Below are 11,867 nucleotides of genomic sequence, written 5' to 3' on the forward strand. Positions count from 1 at the left end.
CTGGTTGGAAAGTTTTTGGACTAAGCATTTTTCTACTTCAGAGGCCTCAGCTTTCTGTAATGTACCTGTAGATCCCACCTTTTCAGGCCTAAAGATAAACTCTAAAATACACCATTTCCTGAGGTTCTCCATATATAATGAGGATCTGAACATGCGTATATATTTCAAATCTTTTCTAAAACTCCCCCTTTCCTTCATGACTGTTACGGAACTGGATGGTAAGAGGTAAACTTGAAAAAATGTGTAATGTGTTGCAATTATTTTTTTCAAAATACATTCATCTAGGTGGCCCATATCCGAGCAGAAAGAGATATTTTGGTAGAAGCAGATGGTGCCTGGGTGGTGAAGATGTTTTACAGTTTTCAAGATAAGAGGAACCTTTATCTGATCATGGAATTTCTCCCTGGAGGTAAAAACAAATGTAATAGCAATTACAGACTGAACACAAGCACATCTTTATATGTAATTATTATCCTGTTTGTTAGGTTTACTGTCCTATTCCTAGCAGTCATGGTTTTCCGTAGTCCCTCCCATAATAATGCTAATTTTCACCACAAATCAGATTATTTTGAAGGAATAATAAATTCACATTTTAAATACTACCAGTCTGGGTTTACGGGGTATAATTAGTTAGATTGTTGCAGGTCTAGAGTTAGGAACAGTAAGTCACTAAAGAGAGAGACAACCCAATGGGCAAATGATAGACAATATCTAGAAGAGAAACTCTAGCAGGTCTATAAATACATAGGAAAATGTTCAACTCTGCTCATATTCAGGGAAATGCAAATTAAAACAAAAATGAGCTACCGTTTCACACATAACTGATTAGTAAGAACATTAAGAGTCTGATGAGGCTGTGGGAGAAACTGGCCTCTCTCGTATCTAAATTAATCTCTAACTCTTACAGAGAGCAATTCATAGATACCAGTGAAGTTGAAAGTGCATGCGTCCTACAATCCAGCAATTTTACAACTAGTGTATTCCCCAGAGATTCTCCCAGACACATGCACAAGAGACCTGTGAGACCACTGAAGCATTGTTGTGATAGTGAAAAACTGCAAGCAAGATAAGTGTCCATCAGTAGAATGGATAAATAAAATGTGGCATAATTATGTGCTGAAATATTTTACAGCAGTTAAAAGTCAGGAGCTCTGGGCGCCTGGGTGGCTCAGTTGGTTAAGCGACTGCCTTCGGCTCAGGTCATGATCCTGGAGTCCCGGGATCGAGTCCCGCATCGGGCTCCCTGCTTGGCAGGGAGTCTGCTTCTCCCTCTGATCCTCCTCCTTCTCATGCTCTCTGTCTCTCATTCTCTCTCTCTCTCAAATAAATAAATAAAATCTTTAAAAAAAAAAGTCAGGAGCTCTATCCATTTCAATAAGAAGAGCTCAGAAACAGTGGAGTAAGAAAGCAAGCTGTGGAATTATATGTACAGTTGATATCATTTATGTAATTTTTAAAAATTTGAAAGACTGTAATTTCATAGATTAAGATATATGTATATGAAAACATATTTTAAAAATAAGCTAGAAGGATACCCACCAAACCAAGTCCATGATAATGGTTACTCAGCAAAAAGGGAAAGGGGAATAAAATGGGATAGAGGACAAAGAACACCTTTACATGTGTTTTTTTTTTTTAAGACTCGAAGTATCATAAAAAATATTAACAGTTGTCAGCTCTGAGTTGTAAGTTCGCCATTGTTTATTCTTTGCCCCTTTTTAAAGAAAAAATTCCTTGAAAGTAAAAGAATATCTTTTAGTGGGATAATGTTTTATTTTTGATGGACTCCATTGTTTATTCTTTGCCTCTTTTTAAAGAAAAAAGTCCTTGAAAGTAAAAGAATATCTTGTAGTGGGATAATGTTTTGTTTTTGATGGACTGAAGAGCTCTGAACATTTTTGAAACTTGAATTTGAAAGAATATATCCCATTTCCAGGCGTGCTTACTCTGATTCATTTTCTCAGTTCAGCATATTTTCCTCAGTAACTTAGTCGGGATGTTGAGTGGTGGATATTACTTCATTATCACCTGCTTTCTACCTTAAAAGTCATTAAATGTTGTGAAACTTCTGCTAATGCAATGACACTTTTTTTACTTGGCTCCAGAGACGGTTGGAGGTATACTGGGTGGGTCGTACAATGCAAAAATCAGGCATAGGTTGTACAGATACAGAGGAAGCTTGAGGTGTTTCTAATACATGATACTTGGTTTCCCTTATGTAGGTGACATGATGACATTGCTAATGAAGAAAGATACCTTGACGGAAGAGGAGACACAGTTCTACATTTCAGAGACTGTTCTAGCAATAGATGCAATCCACCAGTTGGGTTTCATCCATCGGGATATTAAACCAGACAACCTTTTACTGGACGCCAAGGTATGTGAAGAAACTGGTGAATTATTGGGTTGCTGATTCTTTTATGGAGTAATGGAGCTGATTTTGTGATTGAATGGGCAACTACCATTTATATTATTGCTCAACTACATGATGTCATAGAATGATGTGATGAGAGAAGACTCGAGTGAACTGACATCAAGGGAGGATGGCTGTATTTATCTTCTTCCATTTTCTACTTGTAAAAATCGTCATCGTCAAATATTTATAATTTTACTTATCACCTGTAAGAATTCTTATAATGCTAAGAGTTTTTATAATGATTGCTTTTAAAAGAAGATAAGGCTTTTGTTTCAAAGTTAATATAATCTCTTGATTTTACTGGATTTTTTTTTTTTAGGGTCATGTAAAATTATCTGATTTTGGTTTATGCACGGGATTAAAGAAAGCTCATAGGACTGAATTCTATAGAAACCTTACACACAACCCGCCGAGTGACTTCTGTAAGTCTGATTCTTTTTTTCCTGGGTAACATAGTGTAGCTGATTTAATTCAGTATTGTTGAGCACTGAAAGTTCTCTTCCTCTCCTCACTCCTTAAACCAATGTATTTACATGTATATTTGTGAATTTGTTTTTTGGTGGAGTTTTTTCCCTCACGATTACAATTCTCTCTTATTGAAATTAGCATTTCAGAACATGAACTCAAAGAGAAAAGCAGAAACATGGAAGAAGAACAGGAGACAGCTGGTAAGTTAGCCATGTCTTTAAGAAAGGTTGCCCTGGTTCTAAAATTTCAGTGGGTTTTGCTTGATCGTTTCCTATCTTCACAATGATTAGTACTTACTTTGTAGCAATGATAAAGCTGCTTCCTGGATCACATAGTTCTTTTAGTTTCTCTGTAACATCTGCTTGCCTGGAAAGTAAATGCTGATTTTTACTTTATGATTTAACTTTATAGCATTTTATGGCTCATACCTATGATTAAGTAATCTGTCTACTAGTAATTAGCACAATATAAAACTCACTGAGATGAGTGTGATTGTAGTGAATGCCTTGTGTGTTCCATTTTTCATACTTGTTCTGAAACAACAAAAGCCAGTCAGCATAAGTAAAGTGGTTGTGTGTTTCTAAGAACTTCTTCATGGACAAAGTAAATAGGAAGTTTGGCATGTTAACAGATAAAACAGATAAAATAAAATTAGAAAGCAGACTTTACCACAGATAAACTTAACTACTCTTTTTGATGACAGTGGGATAAAACTACTTTTGCCCCACACTATTTCTCCTTTATTACTTAGTGAATATAAGAATTGTTTGCCCCTTTTCCTCTTCCCTTTATCCTATTAACTAGGTCCACGAACATTCTCAGGGTTCGGAATGTGCCTTTTGACTGTTTTCCTGATCTCTTGTACAGCCCGGTACATATAGACACTCTATAAATACTTGTTAAATTCAACCAAGTGATGAAAGGGAAATTAATTCAGCATTCCCTCTGAGTATTGGTGAGGTAAATAGACTGAAAGATAGTCTGATACCCTCTCCAACCAGATAATAAGACCTTTGCATGGTCGAACTCATTCTGTCAATGGCCCAAGTAATTAACTGCAAGCTTCCTGTGCTTGTAAAACATTTCAGTGTTTTTAAAAGTTAAAAAAAAAAAAAAAAAAAAAAGAGTTTTAAAACTATGGAGCTATGAATTAATGACAAAAACTTCCTTCTACTTTTAAATGTGCCATTTTCAGATCAGATTTTACCACTGAGAGAAGAATTGCAGTATTTCCTACTTTTAAGGGGAAAAATGAATACTGCTTAAAAATATGGTGGGAATTCGACTTACAGAGTATTCACAGGTGATTACTGCTGTCATGTTTTATATTCTTGTGGACATTATCATGACTTCTATCAATGTTTATTTACCAAGGGAGAAGTAGAGGGGACTCTTAGTATTTTGGGTAGGAAATCCTTTAGATCTTGTATCCCCCCCCCCAACTAAATGCCAATCAGCAACCTCCCACCCCCACCCCTCAGGTCCTTGAAATGAGAAAATCTGCTGGCACTCATTTTCAAATGGTCCCTAGCATACTGCCCTTAATTGAGAACTACTGCCTTAAAGAAATCATTTTTGTAAGATTTTATATGAATTAAGAATGAAACACTCCATTGCTTTCTAATGGATAAGCAGTGCCCTGGAATTAGGTTCATAATGAAAATACCTGATGTTTCTATATATAGTAGCTTGTAGTTTCCCAACCACATTCCTTTTCTTGTTTCATCCTCCTATCAACTGTGTTAGGACTGTATTATTACTCCAGTTTTCTGTAAGCAGAAGCTGAGGCTCAGATGGGTTGAGTCACTTGCCCGAGAACATATTAGTTGTGAGTGGTGGACTCAGGCCCACTGGGTTCAACCTCTTTATTCTTTTTGAAATGGGATTGTTAACCTTAAAAATAAAACAATTATTTTACCAGCAAAAATGGGTTTATTCGGGAATAACAGAGAATTGCAATTTGGGACAGGCAAGCTGTGGCAAAACCATTGGCAACTCCAACAAAAAAGAAGAAAAATGGTATTTTAAGAGAAGAAGGAGGATTTGAAAGGAGCTGTTTTGAGCAGAAGTCCATCGGAGAAAAGCAAGAGTTGAGGGTGGTGAAGGTCTCTCCTTGGCTGAGCTGCAGGGTAGTTGCTTTCTCATAGGAGATGCGGTGTGTATCTCTCCCTGTTGGGGCCCATAATTGGTGATTCTTTCCCTGTTGGTGATTCCTCCGATGGGGTCTGTAATTGACAGTCCCTCCTGTAACTGACAGCGAGTAGTCCAGAAGTATAGCTCCCCCTTCTAGCATCCCAGGTCCACGTTAGTGAGCTGTCCTTTTATTAATTTTCACAGGATTTAGGGCTAAATATATAAATAATTTAGTTGAGCTTCTTGGGCAGGGGTCAGAAATCGTATCTTAAATAACATATTATCTGACTTGGTACCTGTCACTAAGCTCTCTACATGGTAAACATGCAAAACAAGTATTGAATGAAAATTTAACTGCTGTATATATTGCTTTTTCCAGTAGTGAGCCATACTCAGATCTTTCAAACATATATTTAAGAATGCTGGTTTGATAAGCTCTTCCTTTGCAGGCATATTCCACAGTTGGGACGCCAGATTACATTGCCCCAGAAGTATTCATGCAGACTGGTTACAACAAATTGTGTGACTGGTGGTCTTTGGGAGTGATTATGTATGAAATGCTAATAGGTATGTCTTATCATTTGTTTATGTACATACTATATGAATTTCTGTGAGTGCCACTGATTGAACATATTACAGATATCATGGGCTAAAGTGACTGAACTCTCTGACATCCCCCACTGTCAACAGTGATAAATACCAGTGAGCTCTGTAGGGATGCAGGAAAAGGGCGTTTAACCAGAACCCCCATGTGTCAAAGTTGTATCTACGTGGTCTTCCGGATAAAGGGGGTGATGCTTTGAATCCTTTATTTTATTGCCTTTATTAGCAATTTTATTATAAATTGATGAATGGTGACATTTTTTATTGTTGAATAAAACACTTCCAGCTAATTTTCTTTTCCTATGGCACATATACAGTAGGTAGAGTATATTTGATTATTAAAGATGATAAAACTTGTGTTTTCTCGCATATGCAGGATATCCACCTTTCTGCTCTGAAACTCCTCAAGAAACATACAGAAAAGTGATGAACTGGAAAGAAACTTTGGTATTTCCTCCAGAGGTACCTATATCTGAGAAAGCCAAGGACTTAATTCTTAGGTTAGTGGTTAAATCCCTAGAGGAGTTTATGGTATTTTAAAATTTCACAGGTATCTAAAAAGATCAAATTGCCCATTTTACTCTCATGGGAGGAAAAGGACCACCACTGATCTATACAGTCAAAGAGATCAATAAAGAAAATGTGTTTTTTAAAAACTGCAAACAATTAAAAGGAAGCATGCAGTAAAAAAAAAAGAAAGAGTTAAGAAGAGGGAAGGTGTCTTGTATCATTTCAAAGGTCACTCCTGTTGGTATGCAATGACCCTATTTCATTAAAGGGAAAAGGGAAAATAAATTGTTAGTAGCAGTTCATATCAAAAGTCTATATATGAAATTGTTTCTAAGCAAAGGATTTCATTCTGTTTCTCAACTAAGATGAAGTTTGGTAAGGAATATAAATTGGGACAACCTATGAGTATAGCTAATTGATGGCATATTATCAAAAATCTTTAAACTGTATATGACCTTTGACTCAGTAATTCTAGGAATTTTCTTATGCAGATAATTAGATGTGTGTAAAGATATAGGGAGAATATGTTTATCATGATATGTTTTTAGTAATGAACAGTTGAAAACTAAGTGTTCAACAAGAGTGGACTGGCTAAATAAACTGTAATATTTCCACATGCAAATTTTAGAATATGAAGTTATAGAAAAATATACAATGACTTCAGGAAGTTTTCTCAGTATATTAAATGACAAGAATCGCCCTAAAACAGTAACTACTGTACTAACATGTATTTTAAAAATTGCAATAAAAGACTAAAAGGAAATGGCTTAAAACTGTTGACAGTGGTTCTCCCTGTACAGTGCAATTACAGAGGATTTCTGTTTTCTCCCACGTTTCCCACAAGAAACAGAGCTGACTTCGGTAAACAGAGAAAAAAATGAAATGTTTGAAAAAAAATGCAAGTAGGGTACTTTAGATGTAATTTGCATATGATCATTTCTCTGTTTCCATTTTCTAGATTTTGTATTGATTCTGAAAACAGAATTGGAAATAGTGGAGTAGAAGAAATAAAAGGTCATCCTTTTTTTGAAGGTGTAGACTGGGGGCACATCAGGTACGCTCATAGGCTTCGAATGGGAGAGATTTAAGTAAAAACGTTTGTTTTTTACTACATTTAGCAATTAATTTGTCTCTGATTCTGCTAAATACAAGAAGTAACACTGTTACGATAAGCCCTCATTTTTGTCCTGTTCTATCATACTGTATACTGTTCCTCTCTGTCATATACCATCTTCTTCATAAAGTTATAAGAAGACACAGTCCCTTTTTTAAACACTGTGGGAAAAGGGAAATGATGCAAGTAACTTTTAAGAATTTGCCTGTAGTTGTTACTTGTAAGCATTGGCCTTTATTCAGTTTGTGGCCAAAGTACCTTCAGTAGATCTGTGACAGTACTGAAACATAAAACCGATCATGCTGTTTTCTTCCTTCCCTTTGTACTTAGAATAAAATTAAGGCAGCGTAACTGCTTTCCGGACTGTGGGGTGTGGCTCTTCCCTCATCTGCCCCAGTGGCATCTTGTATGGTCTTTCCCACTCCTCCCACCTCAGGGCTTTGCCATTTGCTCTTCATTCTGCCTGAAACGCTCTTCTCTCCCTGCTCCTTGCTGTCCCCACTCCCGCCCTGCGGGGCCAGCTCCTGTTCATCATCCTTTGAGACAGCTAATGAGTCACTTGCTCCACGCAGGTCTTCACTGGAACTCCCACTGTGTGCCAGGCACTCGACCTGTTGTAATAGTAACTCATTTTTTTTTGACCACTTATTATATGTCCAGCACTGTTCTAAGTAAGGGCTTTATGTGCATTTTTTCTCTCATCCTCATAATACACCTTAAAAAATAGGTACCATTATGATGTCTCTTTTACAAATGAGGAAGCTAAAGCACAGAGAAGTAATTTGCCTACAATACCACAGCTAGTAAATAATCTAGCTGGAATTTCTCACTAGAATTGGACCCCTGGGTGTCCTGGTTCTTAACTGCTATGCCGCATTATGCGGTACATACCTCATCTCATCGAACGGAACGACGATTCCCCGCTTCTTAGAGTTGGAAGGACGCTTAGAGCCCACTAGTGCAATCTCTTGCTTTGATAGTAAGGGAACAGTCGCAGAGCAGGGACTAGCCTGCCTCAGGTCATGCTGCTAGTTAGTGACAGGAGATTCCATCTTAGGACACCAGAGTCTATGGTTCTTGTCACTAAAGTAATATAAATTTATTAAGTTACCACATTAAGTATAAATAAGTTGGAATGATTCTGGGAAAAATACTCAGGCTTTTAGATAACAGGCTTTGTTCACTTGTCACCTAATACATCCAGTTAAGTGTATTTGTGAAAAAAATAGAAGCAATAAAAATGGATAGCTTCTTTTAGCTATTTCTATTTTTAAACATTTTTAGCATGATAAGGTATTTTCATGACTGATTTTTTTAACCTAATTTCCCTGATTCCCTTAAAATTTATATGACAGAAGATTTTGGATTTAGATTTCATTGCAAATGTGTAGTCCCTTTGCGCTCCTTAATTTCCCAAAGGGTTTTTTGTTTTTCAAGCGTCTTTGTTTTTTAAAGTAATCTCTACACCCAGTGTGGGGCTCGAACTCATGACCCTGAGACCAAGAGTCAAATGCTCTACTGTCTGAGCCAGCCAGACGCCCCCCAAATGACTTTTAATTTATGGATCCTCTAGTAGAAGAATTCTGTTCCTGAATTACTTAGCTAGGATCCAGTGCGCACAATAGCCAGCATACATTACGTAATTATAAAATTGTTTGAACAAAATCTCTTCTATTCTCCTTTCCCTTTCATTAGCTCTTATTTTTCCCCTTTAAACAAAACAGCATGAGAAAGTCTGGGTACAAAGAAATAAAAATTCCAAGTAAATGGTCTTGTTTTCATAAAATATTATAGTCAACCATGACATCCACTTAACAGTCTTCAAGTCCACAATAAATTTCCTTGGCTCCTCTAATATCTATAGCACAGCAAGCAGAATTTGCAAGTAGAATTATTTTTGGAAAATTAAAGAGTTCAAGAAAATTTACCATGCTACTACTCAACCCTTTTTTTTATAGGGAGAGGCCAGCAGCAATCCCTATAGAAATCAAAAGCATTGATGATACTTCAAATTTCGATGACTTCCCCGAATCTGATATTTTACAACCAGGTAAGATCCTCTACGACACAGCTAACACAATTCACAGTCTGTAAAGATGCCGACATGTTCACTAATGAAATTCTTTTGCTCTTGGTTAATTTTCCTATCTTTCTAGTGCCAAACACCACAGAACCGGACTACAAATCCAAAGACTGGGTTTTTCTCAATTATACCTATAAAAGGTTCGAAGGGTTGACTCAGCGCGGCTCTATCCCCACCTACATGAAAGCTGGAAAATTATGAATAAAGATCACGTTCGCCCACAACCAAGAGAACTCAGGTAGCTGCATCACCAGGCTTGCTTGGCGTAGATAACAATACACTGAAACACTCCCGAAGACGGTGGTGCTTACGACTACAAGAGGAAATTCTACAGGATTAGGATTTCTAAGACTACTACAGGAATTGGTTGGCAGTGCCAGCTGGCTTTTTTTTTTTTTTTAATATTTTATTATTTTTGTTAACTTTATTATACGAAGGTACTGGAATAAAAGAGACGTACATCCCTGTGTAACTGCACTGCCTACATGCGTATTAAGGTCCATTCTGCCTGTGTGTACTGTAACACCTCTGATCAATTCAGGAGAAACATATCATTTAAAGCAACATAGGCTAACCTGTAGGTCACACTGCAGTATTGCTGTCTTACTGCAAGTCTTATGGGTCTAGATAATCAAAAAAAGCCATCTTCCATAGTCGGTGTTAGAATACTTGCCCTACTGGTTTGGACATCTATAGAACGAATAGACATGAAGACAATTTCTGTAATGGTTTTAAGAAATTTTAAAAAGGAAATACACTGGTTATTTAAAAAATAGACTTTATCATCATGTTATTTCACAAACTGCACAGTCAGGAGTGACAAGTTTATAATAAGGAGGAAGTTTAACACCTTCACTCAAGCACTCCACTAATATATTTACTTTGCATTCAGAGATACTGATGACCTTTATATACGTAGTCTGTATACTCATAGGGAGATGTACTGTATTATATAAAATGTAAAGTTGCTTTTCTTGTGACAAAAGGACTTCTTTTTTAACAAGAGGACATGGCATTATTTTGATTTGATTATGGTGAGTTGAATTTAAGAAATGACCATGAAGGCTGCTTGTAGAACTGGTGTATTTTTATTAAACTATTTTTTTAAATGTCAAACTTCTGATCATGGAAATGGACTTGTAGAGAACAAAGAGCTATCTACTTTGGTTTTCTAGAAAGTTGTTACATATCATGGCCGGTTAACGTTTCTTTCTTTTGGTGAAAATTTTTCCTTTGATAGTACTTGTATTATCGTGCCATTATTTTCTTACACTCCAAATGTACCAAAGATCCTGAACAGAGTGGATGTTCACAATTGAGGAGAATTTTCCTTTCCTGTGGGAATGCCATATTCAGACACGACAGATCTTTGATAGAGGTCAGCTTATTCAAGGGCAATATTGTTCATGTTCAGCTACATCACTGTGGTTAACGTTCGTGGAATTAAGGAAGTAAATGCAGGCGGGGGGCGGGGGTGGGCGCGGGGGAGGTTGTAATGAGGATAGGGGAGATGATGTCAGCATAAAATTCTTTAGCTGTTTCCCGAAGAATTAAGTCATCTTTTCTAGCTCAACATTTTGTTCTAAAATGACTCCCTGAGGTTTTGGTTTCATAACTACTAGTTAAGGAACAATACTTTATCAAAGAATGGCCTAATGTTTGTCTTAACTGTTAATTGATAAAGAGTGTTTTAAAGATACAACAATTATAACCATGATCTGTGATCAAAATCGAAAGTGATGGTTTATTTGTAGCTATGTTCTTCTTAATGGGGAAGAACTGCACAGGATCATTATGCAAATCTACAGAAGCTTTTGTAAATGCTGCCGCTAGGTAGCTCCACGATGTTTCAACAAGGCCATCCTGGTTGGTTGGTTGGTTGGTTGGTTGGTGGTTTTTCTCCCCACTGTTCTCTCTCTTTCCTTCTTCTTTCCATTCTTTCTAGTATTTGTTTGGTACTTACTATGTGTTCATCTAATAGTTCATCTCCATTTTTCTCATTTGGATCATGTGGCTGAGTATCTAGGAGAGAGAACTATTAAAATTTTGGGGTTATCTCAATTTGACCAGCTCTGGTTCTTCTAATTATAACTCCCTCTAATTTTAAAAAATCTGTAACTGCTGCTCAGTTTTATGAGATTTTCTCACCCCAACCTCATCCCCTCTTTAAAAAAAAAAAAAAAAAAAAGACTCTTTTGCTAGTGTGATAGTGAATGAGTAAGATAGGAGGAAACTGCATCATTCTCTAGTTGTAATATGGTAATTATTCTAGTATAGAAAAATGTCATTAATTCAAGTTGACGGGGGTGGGGGGTTCACATAATGGAACTGAACTACCTAAGTTTGCTTTTTAATCGAGTAAGAGGAGAGCATATTGGTTTTCATCTCCCTCATTTTTATTAGCAGGAAGAACTTGGAAATAGTTATGATTTCTTGGCAGTGGAAGGGCAGTTCTGGAAAGTTTACTTTGTTTAGAGTCTCATTTTTCCCTGGAGTTGACAGAGTGATTCACAATCTTTGGGGTTTCCTTCTCGTCACAA

General features: G+C 36.7%; 1 protein-coding gene across 1 annotated transcript in view; it reads left to right on the plus strand.

Annotated features, from left to right (window-relative positions):
- Positions 1–10,443, plus strand: part of STK38L (serine/threonine kinase 38 like) — an 80,046-nt gene extending 69,603 nt beyond the window's left edge. Inside the window, exons 6-14 of the mRNA XM_032432663.1 lie at positions 286–409; positions 2,223–2,377; positions 2,736–2,838; positions 3,023–3,084; positions 5,467–5,584; positions 5,997–6,120; positions 7,089–7,184; positions 9,203–9,294; positions 9,401–10,443. Of these exons, the coding sequence (XP_032288554.1) occupies positions 286–409; positions 2,223–2,377; positions 2,736–2,838; positions 3,023–3,084; positions 5,467–5,584; positions 5,997–6,120; positions 7,089–7,184; positions 9,203–9,294; positions 9,401–9,528 (1,002 nt within the window). The 3' untranslated portion in view covers positions 9,529–10,443. The remainder of the gene's footprint in view (positions 1–285; positions 410–2,222; positions 2,378–2,735; positions 2,839–3,022; positions 3,085–5,466; positions 5,585–5,996; positions 6,121–7,088; positions 7,185–9,202; positions 9,295–9,400) is intronic.
- The last annotated feature ends 1,424 nt before the right edge of the window (positions 10,444–11,867 follow it).

Source organism: Phoca vitulina, unplaced genomic scaffold (genome assembly GCF_004348235.1).
Source record: "Phoca vitulina isolate PV1807 unplaced genomic scaffold, GSC_HSeal_1.0 scaffold49, whole genome shotgun sequence".
Classification (NCBI taxonomy): Eukaryota; Metazoa; Chordata; class Mammalia; order Carnivora; family Phocidae; genus Phoca; species Phoca vitulina.